The following is a 19,385-nucleotide window of genomic DNA, read 5'->3' on the forward strand; positions in this document are numbered from 1 at the left end:
GTGTTATTTTGAATTGTGAAAACATGTGACCTAGCCTTGTTTCAATTTCCATTGTAGGCTTTGGACTTCTTCTTGCTGATATTTGCAACCACAGTGGTTGCATGGGCAGACCATGCAGCCCCTCTCCTCCTCGGTCTCAGTGCCAGTTGGTTGCCATGGCATCAAGAAAATGGCCCTGCTGAGCCAGCATCAAGCTTCCTTGGCAGAAGTCCAATGCACAGGGTCACTCTGCAGGAGGCTCTCACTCTTCTACCCAGTAGCATGCTTCTTCTGCTGCAGAAAGAGCCGTGGAAGGAACAGACCCAGAAGGTGAGGTTGTCAGCCACCTGCTTACCAGGGCAGACAGCCGTTTTGCTCCTCAGCAATTTCTGCTGTAGATTTGAAGTGGGAGTTAAGTGAAACTTGAATCACACCACAGGCTTTCATGCTCAGCCCCAAACCTCAGCCAGATGTGGAGCCTTAGAGATGGAGACTAACGATAACAGTAGTAACAACTTGCTTACAGTGGAGGTGAGGTGGATGGAAAAGCTTATACACGCATTCATTTATTGAAGGCACATGTGTTCTTGCTCCTGGAGATGAAATGATGAGTATCTGAGAGCTCAGAATCCCCAGTGAAGAAGACAAGTTCAAGATTGCAAGATGGTATGATAAAGGAGGATACAGTGGTGATGAACAAGGACTGGGTTGGTCAGCAGTTCCAGGGAGGGAATCAGGGACAACTCCTGTGGGGAAGCATGAGTCTGGAGCATCCATCCTCTTGTAGCTCAGCTCCTTTCACCCTGCAGCTAGGCCCGAGGTGCCGTGGTGCTCCTGGCTTGTGCTAGAGACTGCGGGGAGATTTGTGCAGATCTACTGTGATCACCCTTGCCCTCAGGGAAATCCACACTGTAGGAGGTACCTTTTGGCTTTTGATACTAAGATTCTCCAGGCTACTAGTTTTTGTGCAGAGCATATGAAAATACTGTGCTTTCCTGGTATTCTCATTATGTGGTTCCGACCTGTCCTTATTTTTATACAGTTGTTTGAAAGATTCTTTTCTGAATGTCATTTTAATCAAAATTGGATTTTTTTGAGGTAGAAAGCTTAAATGTAACTTCATGTAGCTTATTCATAAAACCTGAACACCAGTCTATAAAAAACACTTTGAACTGTGCACCCACAGTGCAGCTACACACACTCCACTGAGCATATTTACTTTACCAGTAGGATACTTTAAAACAAACTTGGTAAAAGGAAAATAAACAAAGAAACAAACTTTTAATTAAAGCACGGAGTTAGGAATATTTTTTTCTCTATTTTACTCTTTCTTCAGCACAGCTTGTATATCCGGAGTTCAAATGAGTCAAGGTTGGCAACATTCAGGAGTCGATAAAATTACCCCCTATCTGATTCACAACCAGTTCTGGACGCACCCTAGGAAATCAGTAAAACTCATGAGGAATATGAGTTTCCACTTTATTTGCAGGATTTATTTGCAGTTAACAAGTTTGGCTCTACCTAATAAATTATTTTATGCCTTTTCTCCTACATTTCCACTTATATTTCATATTCATTTGGGCATAAACTGGTCTTATCTACAGAAACATATTTTACAGTACACCCAGCCTGGGAGCCTAGACCTGTTGCACACAGACCCAGGTAGCAGGCAGCACAATGCAAAGAAAGAGTATAAGGCTTTGGAGCCAGGAACACTGGGGTTCAACTCTCCACTCTGCTCTTCATTGAGAGTGGGAATGGGCAAGGCTCTTGTCCTGCCAGGTCTTCTCAGAGTAACAGGAGAAAATGTTCATGGCATGCGGGAGGCCCTCGGGGCCCAAGTGTACCTCATTCTCACCACCCATAGCAGGGCTCAGAGAATTCAGCAAAGGAAGAAGGTTCGACTTTGTGGGTCACCTGACAAAATGAGAGTTACGTCTATCTTTAACATCTTGTGCCTAGTCCCTTTTTCCAGGGACTGTCCCAGCCCTGTCAGGTGTTGCCCAGGGACCAGTGCGCCGATCCACATATACGTAGGCGCAAGGGTCTGACTAATCTCTGACTAGTGGTGGGGTTGTCTTCACTAATACTGTTCTTTGTTTTCACCCTAGTTCATCGACTGGCTATTCAACCTCATGGAAAGCCCTAAAGAAGGCCTCTCTGTAAGATCCAAGGGTCTTTTAAGAGGTATGATTTCCATGCTCTATGCCCAGTGTAGGTGAAAAGCTAATGTCTGTGCTGCAAAACAGCATTTAGTGGATGTTGGTTCTGGGAAGGGCTCTTCTTGGTTCAGTTCAGAGAAGTCACCTGGAGCTGTCTCCAGTGTGGCACTGTGAGTTAGAAAGCAGGTTTAAAAAAGACTTTTAGTGTCTTTCAATTTAACTTTTATTTAAATGCATTGTCATAATTGTAAAATATGGTTTTAATTAAAATTTAGAAAATTCGTTAAAAGAAAAAGAGGAATCCAGAATCCCATTAGCCAACAATAACTTTGACATTTTTCCTAAGAAGTCTTTGCTTCCTCTGTGTACATGTTGTTTTAACATATTTAAAATTACAATTGACAAAATATACATAGACACTTTGAATACTGCCTTTCTGTTTTAAAATTATTTTTAAGGCATTGAGCCTGTTCTTACACTGGCTTCACAACAGTATTTCTAATGGCTTCCCAGTATTTTCCAAGGGAGTGGACATTCTCTAAGTGTTCAGGTAGTTCGATGGTCTTCACATTTTCATAGTGCTCCTCTGCTGATTGGTTAACCTGCGGCTGCAGGACCCACAAACATAGGAGATCTTTCTGTGAGAGTTGAGTAGGTGTTTTTACTCAAATATGAGAAGTCTTTTAGGCCTGGCTCTGTGGCCCGAGACAGCTGCAGTGCCATTCATGCCATAGGGCTGGGGCGGGGAGTCTGCACCCCGACCTGGTAAGGGTGCCTGCCGTCCGCCTACTCTCAGGGCAGTCTGGCAGGCCTCCCTCCAGCCTGGAGTCACAGCATGACCGTGTTTTACTTTAAGTGTGGTATAAATGATTACTTGCCAAACTGGTGAGAATTTCCTAAAATATTGGTTCTGATTCTCCCTACCCACAAAGTGCAAGTGGGGGCCATGTCTGTGAAGGCGATTCTGGTCAGTCACAGAACTTCTTTGAGATTAAGGGCTGGGGCCTGAAATATTTCAACTAGGTCCACCCCTGGAGATTTGCTGCTAGGATTTCCTCCATTTGTTTGCATTAGGCAGTTTGGACTCATTTCTAATGGCCGTGGGTCCGTAACACCATTGGTCGCTCCAGACATACACAGTCTTAGGTTATGAAGGTAACAAACAGTTGATACTGATGAGGAAAAGAGTATGTGGGTCAAGAAAGTACACACTCAACTTGATTATATATTCAAGAGCTTATTAGAGTCTTCTACAATAATTGTGTAACTCTGGCTTACCTACATTCCTTCACCCTATTATGTTTTAAATAACATCTCAATATATTTACATTAATATTCTAAAATAGTATTTATAATAAGCTACCTACACACATTGCACAGAACTTCCATGTTTTAAATTGATCCCTGAGGGACCCATGACAGATAAGAAAAGCTGTGGACTTACGGGTACATGTTCAAATATAGTTTAATACAGTTATGCTTGCTCCATCAAGTCCATGAGCCTAACTTCATTATAGGATCAGGTGGTGGGGTTTTTTTGTTGTTATTGTTTATTTACCTTATCATTAAGTATTTAATGGAAATATCACATTCATTTAGGAAAGTACTCAAGTCACAAGTAGATTTTTATAAAGGGAACATGCCTATGTAATCAGCACCCAGATGAAGGAAAAGACTGTCACCAATATCCCTGAAGTCAGTTTTTGTTATGATTCTGCAGAATTTCCCCCTGAGCTGGTTGCAAACAAAACAAAAATTTCCCCCAGTCTTTATTAATGGTGTTCTTCCATTAAAATTCTGCCTAAGGCTTGATGGGAAGTCTTAGTCTTGAACATTAGCCAAGTGAGAGAAAAAGGCAAGTTCTGTTCTGATACATTTTTTTCTCTAAATTACCTTTGCAAATGAAGCATCACCAAATACAGCAGTGCACTTTTTTTTGTCCCCTCAGCCACCCTGCTGTCCTTAAGAGTTCTCCCAGAGTTTAAGAAGAAAGCCGTGTGGACCAGAGCGTATGGCTGGTGAGCGGTTTTGCCGTAGCCAGCCACGTCCTCAGCTGGGAAACGAAAACCACACACACGGAAGCAGTTGCTCAGAATTTGCACCTGGGATCCCTGAGACATGATGCAGAGAGTTATTAGCCAACAGTCTGAGCCATGAATGCCAGGAGAGGGGGCACTGCTTTGGTCCCCAGGCCAGTGGAGACTGAAATGAAAACTTGAACTTTTTTTTAATTTGGCTAGAGTTCCACCTTAAGATTTTCATTGTGAAACTTTGACTGTAAAAATTCCTCACCTCCAAAAAAAATTCTAGTAAAATAATCTGAATTTTGTGAATTTTACTTATTTCAAGGCATAGGTAAGATTTTACTAGCAAAAGCAAACTATAGTATTGACGGAGGAATTACAGTTTATTTTTTATTAAGTATATAGAGGATATTCATTGATTCAATGAGTTAGACATCTTTTCTTATTGATGTATTCTCTTCGAACTGCTATACACATTTAAATAATAAGCATGGTGTTAAACAGTTGCTAAATCAGATTCATTAGCAATGACTATAATTTTCTTTTGCTTGAGTCTCTTGAATACGGGTGAAAATGACTTCAGCTAAAAAGGAGAATATAACTTGTTCACAAACCAAGAATTAAAGAGTAGATCTGTCCGGGCACAGCCGCATCCAGGGAGTCAGACAATGTCGTCAGGCTCTTCCTCTCGCGTCACCCCGTGTAGTTGTCAAGGTGCCTTTGCTCACAGGTGTGCAGTAGCAACAGGGGGAGGACTCCAGTTCATCTCGAGTCACATGTGAGCTCCTCGTAAGTGGGGTACTCTGGGTCGCATGTCCCCGTGTACTGGGTTCCCCCAGAAGAAAGATTATGGAATGCTAGGCAAGGAAAACATGACAAATACCTCCTGGAAAGATTAATCTTTTTTGTAAGTACAAATTCCTATCTTAATCAGGATCACTAGCAGCCTAATGATAAGTAAATGAAGACATGTGACAGTGTCCTCAAGGGTTGCATTTTACTCAACAGCTTGAGAATCAGCCAGCATTTTAATTTTGATGTTTGCTCATTATCTTCTCTTTATACAGTCATTAATCAGGGTTGCCATTAGCCAATCACTTAAACATACTGCTGTACATGTATACAGGATCACTGGGGAGAGATCTCGTGTCGCTGGAATAGCGTACTTTTGTGTCTGTCATGCTACACGCAGTGCCTGCTGCTTTCTAAGCGCCATGGGACTTGCGGCATTCCCGTGTGACAGTGCCTCAATGTTGTCTCCAGGTGTACCTACTTAGGATAAAAATAGATCGACTAATTTTGTTTTCCAAATAGCTAGATTTATGTTTTTAGGTCTGAAGAAATTGTGCTTCACTGTGTAACTCACATGCTGTTCCCAGGTCACAGTTCTTTCTTTGGCTGAGATGCCTACAGAAAAAAAAAAAAGGAAGGGAATGCGAGCTCTCGGGTGGTATTTACTCGCATTGCCGATATTTCATATATATTCTTCTTTAGAGGCTGAGCTAGAGAGAAATGAATTTAAAGGAAGCAAAAATGTAGAGTATTTACAGTAGAAGCCAGCTTCCCTCTTTTTCCCACCTACAGTTTCTTGTACTTCCTTCAGTGAGAGATTGCAGTTCATCTAATATTTATCGTTAGATGCCAGGCAGTGCAGTGGAGCTTTCGCTTGTGTTATCTTACTTAACTTATGCAACGAGACTGTGAAGAGGCATTATTTTCTATTTTTAAATGGAGAAAACACATCTTAGAAGCGACAGAGCTATTCCTAGAACCAAGCTCCTAGAACTTCAGATGCAGTTCTACTACATCAGGCTCATCAACACACACTTTAAGATGGAAACTTCCACCAATGATTAAACCTTAGTTTTAATATACTTGTGGTTTAATATGCTTTATTAAACCTATGGCTTATATGCTTAAGGTAGTTGCTGTAGTCAGATCAAAGAAATAATCCTGGCTCATGTTAGTAAGTCTCTAAAATTGAGAAGTTTAGGAGCTACAGTGCAGAGGAACAGGTCCTCTGTGGGTTGAAGGACTGTAGATTCCTGGGCCGGGTTGCAAACATGGATGGCAATAAAGAACAGAGAACAGGAAGTGGACACTGAGGAGCTACTCTGCAGTTTTCTCCCGAGAGAGAGCTGGCTGATACTCAGGGGAAGGATGAGGAGTCAGCCCGTTCTGTGCAGACTTCGTCCCTGCCCCTGCCCTTGACTAGGACACAGACGAGTACAAAGGCAGGGGTAAGATGTGCCTCCGACCCCTCTACCCTCACTCCCTGTTTTTGTCACCAGCATTCTTGTGCACAAAATGTGTGGGGTTTTCCTATTCATGGGAACCTCTAAAGAGTCTAAAATGGAAGACTCAAAATTTGAAAACCTAAAAATTTTAGAATCTCAACATTCTAAGGTATAGGACACTGGAATAGTAATACCCCTTCATTTGGTTACCTGTATGACCTTAGGTAGGAATTAATTATTCCCTTAGGATATTTTACTTTTTTCCTTCAAACCCAGAAGTCTGCTTTTTTAGACCAGATGTTCCAAACTCTATACAAAAGAAAAAGTTTCCTTACCAGTCATCTTCTGTTATTTTCTGAAATCATAAGTCACCAAGACAAACAGTATGTTGAGATATCCTAACAAGTCGTCATGTGGGGTTAAAGCCATGTCGTGTGTCTCAGAAATATCCAAATGCCCTGGTTCTGGATTTGAAAAGTGTTCATTTGGAACAGATGTTGGGATTCATGTAAGTGCCTAAAATCTTTTGTGTTATATTTTTATCTAGTGGCTCTGTGGGAATTAATCAGTTGTTAATAACCTTTTTTCGAAGTTAATTGATGGAGTTAATTTCTCCAAATGGTTTTAACCAAAGAGATTGATATATAACTATATAAGGAATAAGATTTTGTTAAGGACTCAACTAGTCTCTTGAAATAACTTAATCACTTTGAAAGTAAGCTGTAGGTGTAGATTTTTGGTAAGCACTTTGGTAAATTGCTGTTTTAGAAGATAAATCAGATCATTTGGTAAAGAGGATGGGCCCTCCCTTAAAGTCCGAGTCGTTGGCCACGTCTCTGGTCAGTTTGTGTCTCTGACCCAAACCAGCCTCTGGTCAGCAGCAGGCATTTCAGTGGAACCAAGGGGCAGCGTGAGGCCACCACGTCCACATCCCTGGTCACTCTTGGGGAAGCCACCGCCCAGCATCACCTCCATGTGTGAGTGTGTTCGTCACCACTCTGGGCTGGGGGAGGGGAACATGCTTTCAGATTTTCCGGAAGGAAATACTTTATTCTAAATCTGGAAATTCTAAAGTTTCTTAAAATGTATGATACATATTGTATTTATGAACTAGTAAGTCAACATGTAATCTATTAATATTCACAAGGTAAATTTTGTGAATTTTTAATTCACAAAAATTTTAAAAATTTTAAATTATAATTTAGAAAGAACATTCAATTCTTTTCAAACATAGGGAACCTGTGAAGAAATATCCAGCTAAATTATTGAATATGAAACTGAAGAAAAACGACGGGGATGACTCCCTGACTCTGGTTTTATTTCTTGGATAAAAGGAATAACCTACCTGACGAGGTAGCTGTGAGGGTTAAAAGAATACAAAAATGTGCTTTCTGAATTCTAAAATGTAACAGAAATGCTACCACTTTTATATGTTTCACTGAAAATAGTAGCTGTAATGCTTGGATACAGGCCTGCAGTGTACATGGGGACTTGGTAAGATATGGAAATTTCTTTTTTTATTATTTTTTTTATTGATTATGCCATTACATTTGCTCTATTCCCCCCTCCATTCCCCTCCACCCTGCATACCCCTCCCCCACCATTTCCCCCTTTAGTTCATGAACACGTGTCTGAAATTCTTTAGATTCTGTATTTCCCCTACTATTCTTACCCTCCCCCCTATATATTTTCTCTCTACTGTCTATGCTACTTATTTTCTGTACCTTCTCCCCCCTTCTCCTCCTCCCACTCCCCTGTTGCTAACCCTCCATGAGATCTTCATTTCTATGTTTCCACTCCTGATCTAGCTGTCCTCTTAGTTTGCTTTTGTTTTAGGTGTGGTTGTTACTAACTGTGAGTTTGCTGTCCTTTCACTGTTCATCTTTTTTATCTTCTTTTTCTTAGGTAAGTCCCTTTAACATTTCATATAATAAGGGCTTATCAGGTGTTCTCCTTAACAGTTAAAACACAGAAGCAAGTAATAGCACATTAAGAAAAGATACTTATATAAATTTTTAAACTATATTAGGTTTCTTCTGAACATGAGGTACTCTAAGATTAATCAAATATAATGGAAACATCACCCAATTTACCAGATTTCTTAAAATTTTTGTTTTCTGGATGTACTGGTAGTAATCCACAAAGTCAGATTTGCAAAACAATTGTGTCTATAATGCGCCACCAGAGAAGGTTCTAAGGTGCAAAGTGAACAGGACATGATGTTCCTGTTCTCATGGAGCTTATGTTCAGAAAATATAAATCAGGAAACCATCATGCCATAAAGGAAAGCTTCCAGGAAATATGCTACAATTTTTTTACTCCTGAGTAGCCCTTTATAATTTACAAAAGTTTAACGTACCGTCCTTCCTCTGCTCTTCACAACCACCTGGGGCGGTTATGGAAACGAACTTGGGGATTCACTCAGTACGTAAACATCGGAGCTGGATCTCCAGTCAACCCCAGTGTTCTTAACTCCAGACCGCTCTGCTCTCACAGGACCCGTGGTTCGGCCGAGCACCACGAAGTAAGTGCGCAGTGGACTCCTACATTATCTAATAAATTAAGGGATGTTTTTACTAATTGATTTTCATAAAGAATTGACTAACCTTCCTTAAAGCAAGATTTAAAATGCCAGATACCTTAGCAAAGATAGATTAATTGGTTAATAATTTCCACTGAGTATCTTGAAAAACTATTTAAGAGTAAGAAAATGCACAGAAAACGTTTTTTTTAAGATTTTATTTTCAGAGAAAGGGCAGGGAGAAAGAGGGAGAGAAACATCGATTGGCTGCCTCTCTCGCAAAACTCCAGCTGGTGCCCCGACCAGGAATCAAACTGATGACCTTTCAGTTAGCAGGCTGGTGCTCCGTTCACTGAGCCACACCAGCCAGGGCAGAAAACTTTAACTTAAATAGTTCTTATTCACAACTCTCTGTCCAAAGCTGAAACACAGTACATTCAAAAGCTGTGGTTCCCAAACTGTGGTGTGCATGAGGCTCATTTGAGGGCCCTATCAAAATGCAGGCTCCGGGCTCTCTGGTCAGATCTTTAGTGCAATCCAGACATCCAAAGACAAACACCATACAATTTCACTCATGTGGAATCTAATGAACAAACTGAACTAGTAAGGAAAATGGGGACAAACTCATAGAGAACAGAATGACAGCTTGTTGGGGGCAGGGGAGGTGAGGGATCGGAGCGACTGAGGGGAGGAAAAAGGAATCCGCATTTTAAACAGGCACTGGTTAGTTCTGTGACCATTGCTCCCTGGAGATACTTTGAGTAAATGATCTGGAGAAAAGAACCAAATCAAAATTAGCATATCACATAGATCCAGAAGAAGAAATAAAAATTATCTAAACACAGGAAAAACAAAATAATGTTTCAAAGTAAAAATAAATGAGGAAGATGTTGAGGAAAGAGGAGATAATTTTTATTTAAATTCCTTTGAACTTTAGCCCAATAAAATAAAAATGTAACTGTGTTGTATTTGTGCATAAATTTAAATAAATGTAAGTTTTTCCAGAGAAACATTTAGCTATAGATGTTATAGCTACTTCAACTTTTGGAAGAAACAGATTCTTGTAGGTGACAATTTGCACAATATAGGCAAAATTAGGTATGGTTAAATAAGTTAACTCTCTTAGGGACTTCAATGAGATGTGGTGCATTCTTTTTTTTAAAATATATTTTATTAATTATGTCATTACAGTTCTATTTCCCCCCTTCATTCCCCTCCACTCTGCACACTCCCTCCCCCACCATCACCCCCCTTAGTTTATGTCCATGTGTCTGAAGTTCTTTAGATTCTATATTTCCCATACTATTCTTGCCCTCCCCCTATCTATTTCTACCTACCATCTATGCTACTTATTCTCTGTACCTTCTCCCCCCTTCTCCTTCTCCCACTCCCCTGTTGCTAACCCTCCATGTGATCTTCATTTCTATGGTTCTGCTCCTGATCTAGCTGTCCTCTTAGTTTGCTATTGTTTTAGGTGTGGTTGTTAATAACTGTGAGTTTGCTGTCCTTTCACTGTTCATCTTTTTTATCTTCTTTTTCTTAGATAAGTCCCTTTAACATTTCATATAATAAGGGCTTGGTGATGATGAACTCCTTGAATTTGATCTTATCTGAGAAGCACTTTATCTGCCCTTCCATTCTAAGTGAAAGCTTTGCTGGATAGATCAATCTTGGATGTAGGTCCTTGCCTTTCATGACTTGGAATACCTCTTTCCAGCCCCTTCTTGCCTGTAAGGTCTCTTTTGAGAAATCTGCTGACAGTCTGATGGGGACTCCTTTGTAAGTGACTGTCCCCTTATCTCTTGCTGCTTCTAGGATTCTCCTTCATTTTAATCTTGGCTAATGTAATGATGATGTGCCTTAGTGTGTTCCTTCTTGGGTCCAACTTCTTTGGGACTTTTTTTTTTTTTTAGATTTATTTTCAGAGAGAGGGGAAGGGGAGAGAGAAAAACATCAATGTGTGGTTGCCTCTCACATGCCCTCTGCTGGGGACTTGGCCCGTAACCCAGGCTTGTGCCCTGACGGGGAATCAAACTGACGACCCTTTGGTTTGTAGGCCCACACTCAATCCACTGAGCTACACCAGCCAGGGCAGATATGGTACTTCTTTAATAAAAAACATGTTTGCAGGAAGCCTGATAAAGCTTTTATCATGTTGACCTGTCAGGCACATTTTGGCACAAAATAAGTGTTTCTTGTTGAGTGAAATAGGCATGTGTAAGCAGTCGCTAGGGCTCAACTCCTTCTACTAAGGTTAACATGTTCATTGGATCAAAAGCTACGACTGTTTCATGGAAAGCATACTACAGTAAAATAAAACTCATCTAACTGAATGAATATGTTGGAAGTGTTTGTTATTGTCTTGTTTCAACTGCTTTGATAAAGGAAAAGCTCAGGGACTCTGACAATACGTGTGTGTGTGTGGTATTTTTAGTAACTTTCAGAGTGATGAAGTAAATTCTCCACAGCAGTTAATTTGGTGTAGTTTTCTTTTTTTTTTTCCTCACCAGAGGCACTGCTGCTATGATTATTGTTCCTTTGTTTGGTATACTTGGAAGTTTAGGTAATTCACCTTGGCATTTGAAACTCCAAAGAAAAATCATTTAAAAGTTATATATTAAGCTTTCGAAATATCTCATGGTTTCTATTTCATCTATATCAATTAGATTTGAGAAACTAAGCCTTTGTGATCAAAGGCTGAGCAAAACAGAATGGAGATTCAACAGAGTTAAAACAGATAACCAAAGGAATGAAGTTTGCAATCTTGGTGACATCCAGTTAGCTAGATGGTTACTCTGTTTACTTAACCTTGGAACATGAACTTGAGTGGGAGAAGAAAATACACCATTATTTTCATGAATCTCTAATGAAATTTAGTATGTCAATTTTAATATAAGCAACCAACCACAGTAACACTAACAATTGTGACTATGTCCCCATAGGAAATTACAGATCTTAATAATTGTTGTAGATACCTCGAATTATTGTCAATGCCCATCTCTATTTCAAAATTAACATAATTATAAATTTACTTGTGTTTCTTTTTGGTCTTTCATTTTAGGAAGTAAGAAGGTTCTTCAGGTAATTGCTTGAAAAATTAAAGTATTATTTAGTAGTAAAATTTTAATTTATTTTAATGACCCAATTAAGTAGTTTCTCTAGTTTTTTATCTTCATTTTAGTGACTCCAGATGTGTGTCTTCCCAGGGTATGTAGCCCTCTGTATTGGAGGAAACTAGACTAAGGCACCTAAAGTTTGTGAAGGGTGCCTGTTCTCTTTGCACACTAAAGCTTTTAGTAATTTTTAAATTTACAAGTAAAATAAGCAACTTTAAAAGCAAAATAAAATGCAGCTTTTTAAGTGGCTAATCTTAATACTTTTAAAATCTAAATGACATTGAGTTTATAAAGATATCAGTTATTTTTATTAATTCTCAATTGTTTTATTTAGTGGTATAAGATTACCCTTTTTTTGTAATTACATTTTGCCACCTGGTTTATATGTAACAAAATGTTTAGCAACCTTTTTATATAGTCGCTGGATAAATAAGATTCTATAATTCTTCCAAGAAAAGTGAATGATATACCAATGGTTCACAAATAATCCATTAGTTATTCATATATATTTTAAATCTTCAAAGACAGGATCAGTTTTCAAAACTATCAGTGATGACTTATATTTGATATTATAGTAACTAGCAACAGTTAAATTGTAATAAATGATCTGAAACATGACCAGCTCTTAATTTTCTTACCTTCTTTAAATGACTTACTATATTTTTGTAACTTTTATCTCTCTGGAAGGTAGATGTGGCCTGATTATTTTAAAGGAATATGGGACATTGTGTATTTATCAGGGGTCTGTTTTATTTTCATCAGGTTCCTCTTTTAAGGCATCAAAACCCAAATCACTTGCATAATAGTAATGAAGACTCTTTCAGGGTTTGGAAGAATGTTTGCTGTTCTAAGTGTGTCCGATGTTTAAGGTGAGTGTCACCTCTCGGAAGGCCGACATCTGTCTGTAAAATGTTATTCTAACAACTGCAGAGCATGTTTCACATCACTGCCCTCCCATGGATCTGCTGCTACTTGTAAATCCAGAAGTGAAAAAAATAGATGTAAGTTAGATTAACAGCTTTGGTTTCTCAATTTAATTGAATCTACTCCAATTAATTTATTTCTCATTACCCTTACAGCAACATAATCAGGCTTCATACAATATAAATTTAACTTGTATAAAATCCAGAGCTTTAGAGAAACACATTGTTCAGAGTATACATTTTGAAAATATAATGTGTGAGAATCAAAGACTGCTGTCACAGATTGTTGTCAAATACTAGGTACTTTTCCACCAGAATTCTTCCTGTGTTGACTTTGCTGCAGCGGAATCCACGAGGCCTGTTTTGTCTTGCGTCACATCAGAACAATGTGCCTCACGTTTTCTTCTTTTTAATGGAAAAGACTCTGAGGGTGTCTCTTCTTTCTGAGTAAAGATGACTGTAGGTAAAATACATACCTAACGCAAGAAGGAAATGGTAAAAGTAAGAAAGACTGATTAGCCACTCCTTCGGAAAGTTTTAAAATGCAGTTAGAGCACTGCCTGGAGTCCAGGGCGAGACCTTTGCAGGGCAGATTTGAAGAAGGGATGCTTAAAAAGTGTCCAGATTTTCTGCGGAAGGAAAGTAAAACAAACTTCCTATCTCACTATTTTGTTCATTGCAAAGAATTTTTCTCTCCCTAATGTTTCACCGTTGTCTTCTCTTTTACATGTTGTTCTTACATATATGATAGTTGTTACCTTCTAGAAATACTTATTATCTGGAGGATGAGTGATGGTTAGAGCTAAGGAAGCTAAAATTTTGTAATGGAAGACTTTTTCCCAATTTTCTGAAAAAATTTATCAAATTTTTCAACTGTATTTTTTGTTGCATGCATTTTTCTTAAGTCTTTAGCACCTTCTCCCACTTGCCTACTAGGAAATGCTAGCACATAAAGACCAAACAAACAGAAAAGCAAATAGAAATAAATGGAAAAATCAGAAATAGACAAGGGTGCTCAATTTGACATCTAGATTTTTTTTTGTAGATACCTGCATCTGTGGTCAAAACTTCTATATTTCATACATAGCAGTTAGGTTTTCCACTAATAAATCTGTTCTGGTTCATCTCTTACTCATTTGATCTTGTGATATATTGAAAAAAAGTATTATAAGTCTGAGGTGCTTTACTACCAAGATCTAATTTGTTGTTTCAGGCTTCCTTTTTGTTCTTTCCCATATTTGTACACCTCTTTGTTAAGGTAGACAGCAGTACAAACCAAAACAGGAGGAATGCAAAAACAAAATAGAAAAGACACTTACCTATAAAGAGCATGATGAGATATATTTTCAGCACATATGGGAAATAGATGGATAAGTCAAAGGGCAACTTTGTGGAGTAAGTGCCAAATGATTCAAAATACGGCAGAGACTGATAGATGGCAAACGCTGTTTAAAGAAAGAAGAAAAGATCATGGAGGTGTCTCTGCTTCCCTTGCAGAGATGTATGTCTTCAAAGGATATTTTGAATCAGATAATGACAGCTTTATGACAGTTGTTGAATTCTTTCAGCAATAGATGGACAGATTTAGAAAATGCTGCATATATTCTCCCCTTGGAGTTTCACAACACTCATTAGTATAGTAGAGATTCTGAAAAGTTCTGCAATAAAGTAACTGGTTTCAGAAGTGAGTCCAAGATGGCCACGTAGGAAGACACTGAGTTCACCCTCTCCAAAGAACACGTCGAATGTACACCAACATTTAGAACAGTTCCTCCTGCAAGATAGCTGAAAGCCAGCTGCACATAGAGAGGGTTGGGGAACAGCGAGAGCTGTCCTGAAGCTGGGGGAACTCTCCAGGACTGGAGGAATCTGTTTCCCTTGCCCTTGGATAGTAGGTGGGGAGCTCTAGCCAGTGTCTCTGGCCAACCTGTTGGGCTGCTGTAGCAGGTCCCTAGCCACAGCTCTGGATCTAGTTCCAGCAAGAACAGAAGGCTGCCATAGTGTGCATGCACAGGGCCCCTCCCCTCCAGAAGTTAATGTAGCAAATATTGAAGGGCACTGCTGAATGCACCCACCGGACTATATGTGCAGGTGGGGCTGCCCACCAGGAGCAAGCGCCCCACTGGTAGGGCACTTCAGCACTAGCACATATGGTTTCCCTACCAGAATGGGAAGAAGGAGTGCTTTCAAAATCATTCTACAACACCAGCAGTACTGATACTCAGCAGAAGATATGCAGAAAATTCTCAACAATATATATTAGCAAACCAAATCCAATAATTAAAAAGATTACACACCATGATCGAGTGGGGTTTATACCAGGAATAAAAGGTTCAATATCACAATACAATGTGATACGTCATATCAACAAAATCAAGGATAAAGATTATATAACTCAGTAGATGCAGAAAATACATTTGACAAAAATCCAACATTAATTTATGAAAAAATTCTCAAAAAAGTGGGTACAAGAAGTAACCTACCTCAAAATAAGAAAGACTATACATGACAGGCCAGAGCTAACATCATAAACAACAGTGAAAAGCTGAAAGCTTTTCCTGTGACATCAAAAACAAGACAAGGATGCCCACCGTCACCACTGTTTTCAATATAGTACTGAAAGTCCTAGTCATAGCAATCTGACAAAAAGCAAAGGCATCCAAACTGGAAAAGAGGAAGTAAAACTGTCACTATTTGCAGATGACATGATTATATATATATGTGTGTGTGTGTGTGTGTGTGTAAATATACATGTGTGTGTACATATATATATGTACACACACACCCTAAAGAATTCACTAAAAAATTAATAGAATAAATGAACAGTAAAGTATTAGGATATAAAATTAACATACAGAAATTTGTCATGTTTCTATAGACTAATATCAAAAGGAGAAATTAATAATCCCACTTACTAGTGATATCCAACATAACTACTTATAAGGGAAATGCAAATCAAAATCACAGTGAGATACCGCCTCATACCTAGTGAAACAGCTGTTATCAATAAGTATTAGAGTGGAGGTGGAGAAAAAGAAAATTCATGCACTCCTTGTGGGAATGTAAGTTGGTGCAGCCACTATGGAAAACAGTATGACAGTCTCTCGGAAAATTAAGATGGGGCTACCATATCACACAAGGATCCCTCTTTTAGGACTCTACTCAAGTTTTTTTAAAACAAATGTAATGATATATGTACACCCCTCTGTTCACTGCAGCATTTATTCCCAATAGTCAAAACAGGGAAACGACCTAAGTGTCCTTTGCTGGATAACTAGATAAGATACAGTACATTTATATAACAGTACATTTATTCATCCATAAAAAGTAAAATACTGACATTTGTGACAATGATGGAGCTTGAGGATATTGTGCTAAGTGAAACATCACATGCAAAATTACAAGAAATATGATTTACTCATTTGTAAATTGTAGGATGTAAAACATCTCATTTGTAGGATGTAAAACAAAAAGCAACAAACAAAAAAGCCATACTCATAGATACAGACAACAGAATGGTAGTTACCACAGGTGATGGGGTGGTGATATGACAAAGGGTAAAGGGGACCAAACGTGGTGATGGAAGGAGGCTAGACTTTGGGGGGTGAGCATGCAATAGAGTACACAAAATTGTACACCCAAAATTTATATAATGTCATTAACCAGTGTTAACCCCAATTAATTTTTAAAAAACATAGTGTCCGTGAAAATGAGACAGAGAAACTTGTCCAAAATGAAATAACAGGAAAAACTCCAGCAAAAGAACTAAGTAAAACAGAGACAAGCAATCTACCAAATAGAATTTCAACAAATAGAAATATTTTTTAAAGTACCTATTAGAATTGAATATATTAACTAAAATGAAAACTATACTAGAGCAAATAAACATCAAATTAGATGAACCAGAGGACTAAATCAGCTATCTGGCTGACAAGGTAGTAGAAAACACCCAATCACAAGATTAAAAAGAAAAAAATCTTAATAAAGCAAAGATGTTTAAGGGACCTCTGGGACAACATCGAGCACACCAACATTCATATTATAGGGGTGCCAGAAGGAAAGGGGAGAGAGAAAGGGATTGAAAACCTACTTGAAGAAGTAATGACTGAAAACTTCCCTAACCTGGCAAAGGAATAGGCATCCAAGTCCAAGAAGCACAAATGTCCCAAACAAAATGATCCCAGAGCAGCCCACAGCAAGGTACATCATGATTAAAATGCCAAAGGTTAAGCACAAAGAGAATAAAAAATATCAAGAGAAATGCAACTAGTTACATAAAGGAAGCTCCCATAGGAAAACAACAGGTTTTTCAACAAAATTTTCAGGCCAGAAGAAAATGGCATTAAATATTCAAAGTGAGGCAAGGGGGAAAATTTACAACCAAGATTACTCTACCCAACAAGGTTCCAATTTAGAATTGAATAAGACTTCCCAGATAAGCAAAAGCTAAAGGAGTTCATCACCACTAAACCAGCATTACAAGAAATGTTAACAGGACATTTTTAAGTATAAAAGGAAAGGCCAAAACTAAAAATAAGAAAATGTGGGAAATGAAAAATCTCCAAGGCAAATACTTACTAAAGGTAGGAAATCAATTATAAAGCTAAAATGAAGATTAAAGGCAAAAGTGGGAAAATTATGTAGAAATACAATAATTAAGGGATATATACAAATACACATAAAATAGGTAAAAAGTGACAAAAATATAGGAAGTACAAAATATTATTTTAGAATATATTCTGAAAGCAGCTATCAACTTAAAACAGACTGCTATAAACATACCCTGTTATATACGAAGTACATGTTAACTGTAAAGCAATAATCTATGAGATACACAAAAGAAACTCAAACACAACAAAACACTACAGAGAGTCATTAATGTGTAAGAGAAAAGAGCAGGAGAAGAAAGAAGGAACAAAGACTCACAAAAACAGTCAGAAAAGGTAATAAAATTACAGTAACTGCATACCTATCAATAGTTACTTTAAATTGACTAAACTCTCCAATCAAAAAACATTGGGCTGGCTGAATAGATAATAAGACCTGCATATTTTTGGCCTATAGCTTAGATCAATAGACATAAAGAGACAAAGTGAAAAAATGTAAAAAGCTATTTTATGCAAATGGAAAATAAAAAAAGACAAAGGCTATAATGAGGGACAAAGAAGAACACTTTATAATGATAAAGGATTCAATCCAACAAGAAAACATAACTTGTGAGCATCTACACACCCAATGTAGGTGCACCTAAATATATAATGCAAATGTTGACAGACTTACAGGAGAGATGGATAGTTTAGTACAATAATAGTAGGGGGTCATTAACACCCCACTTACATCAATGAGGTATCTTGTCATCCAACAGACAATGAGTAAAGTGACCTGAAGACATTAGAACAGATGAACTTTAGATATTTATAGAACATTCCATTCAAAAACAATAGAATATACATTATTTTCAAGTACAGCAGAACATTTTCCAGGATAGATCACATTAGGCCACAAAGTAAGTGTCAATAAATGTAAGAATTTGAAATCTCATCAAGTGTCTTCTCTGACCAAAAGAGTATAAAATTAGAAATCAATTACAAGCCCTGTCCAGGTAGACCAGTTGGTTAGAACTTCATCCCAATACACCAAGTTTCAGGTCTGATTTCTGGTCCAGGCACATACAACAAGCAAGCAATGAATGCATAAATAGTTGGAACAACAAATTGATGTTTTTCTCTCTACATATCTCTCTCCCCCTTTCTCTCTAAAAATCAATAATTAGAAATCAATTACAAGAAGAAAATACAAAAAAACCCCACAAACACATGGAGTCTAAACTCCATGCTACTAAATAAGGAATGAGTTAATAATGAGATCAGCTAGGAAATAAAGATAGCTTGAAACAGCTGAGAATGCAAACACAATGACCCAAGAGCTATGGGACACGGCAAAAGCAGCTCTAAGAGAACTTCACATTCCTGCCTAAAGAAACAAGAGAAACCCCAAAGGAGTAGAAGGAAGTAACAAAAATCAGAGGGGAAATAAATGAGTGACTACAAAAATGAAAGAAAAGATCAATGAGACCAAGAGCTAGTTCATTGAAAAGATAAAATTGATAAACCTTTCACCAAAATCAAAACGAGAGAGAGAGATGGCCCAAATAAAATCGGGAATGGAAGAGAAATGACAAGAGGAACCACAGAAATACAAAGGCTTGTAAGAAAGTTCTAAAAGCAGTTACATGCTGGTACATTGAACAATCTAGAAGAAATGGATAAATTCCTAGGAACATACAATCTTAAGACTTGAATCAGGAAGAAATAGGAAATGTGAATAGACCAATTACTAATAAAAAACTAAATCATTAATAAAAACAAAAGTTCTGGACAAGATGGCTTCGCAGGTAATTCTACAAATAGTTGATAATTAATG

General features: G+C 38.1%; 2 protein-coding genes across 4 annotated transcripts in view; one reads left to right on the forward strand and one right to left on the reverse strand.

The window, feature by feature from the left end:
- The window catches only part of FOCAD (focadhesin), a 321,710-nt gene extending 311,792 nt beyond the window's left edge, over positions 1-9,918 (forward strand). The window contains exons 42-44 of the mRNA XM_053656269.1: positions 58-309; positions 2,091-2,166; positions 4,090-9,918. Coding sequence (XP_053512244.1) covers positions 58-309; positions 2,091-2,166; positions 4,090-4,163 — 402 coding nt within the window. The 3' untranslated portion in view covers positions 4,164-9,918. The remainder of the gene's footprint in view (positions 1-57; positions 310-2,090; positions 2,167-4,089) is intronic.
- Positions 9,919-11,390: 1,472 nt separating this feature from the next.
- The window catches only part of HACD4 (3-hydroxyacyl-CoA dehydratase 4), a 31,523-nt gene continuing 23,528 nt past the window's right edge, over positions 11,391-19,385 (reverse strand). For all 3 annotated transcript variants that reach the window (XM_037153909.2, XM_037153908.2, XM_037153907.2), the window contains exons 6-7: positions 14,282-14,407; positions 11,391-13,438 (exon numbers count right to left, since the gene is read on the reverse strand). In XM_037153909.2, coding sequence (XP_037009804.1) covers positions 13,356-13,438; positions 14,282-14,407 — 209 coding nt within the window. In that variant the 3' untranslated portion in view covers positions 11,391-13,355. The remainder of the gene's footprint in view (positions 13,439-14,281; positions 14,408-19,385) is intronic.

The sequence above is a fragment of the Artibeus jamaicensis genome, unplaced genomic scaffold (assembly GCF_021234435.1).
Source record: "Artibeus jamaicensis isolate MK-2021 breed Jamaican fruit bat unplaced genomic scaffold, CSHL_Jam_final scaffold_1964, whole genome shotgun sequence".
Taxonomy (NCBI): domain Eukaryota; kingdom Metazoa; phylum Chordata; class Mammalia; order Chiroptera; family Phyllostomidae; genus Artibeus; species Artibeus jamaicensis.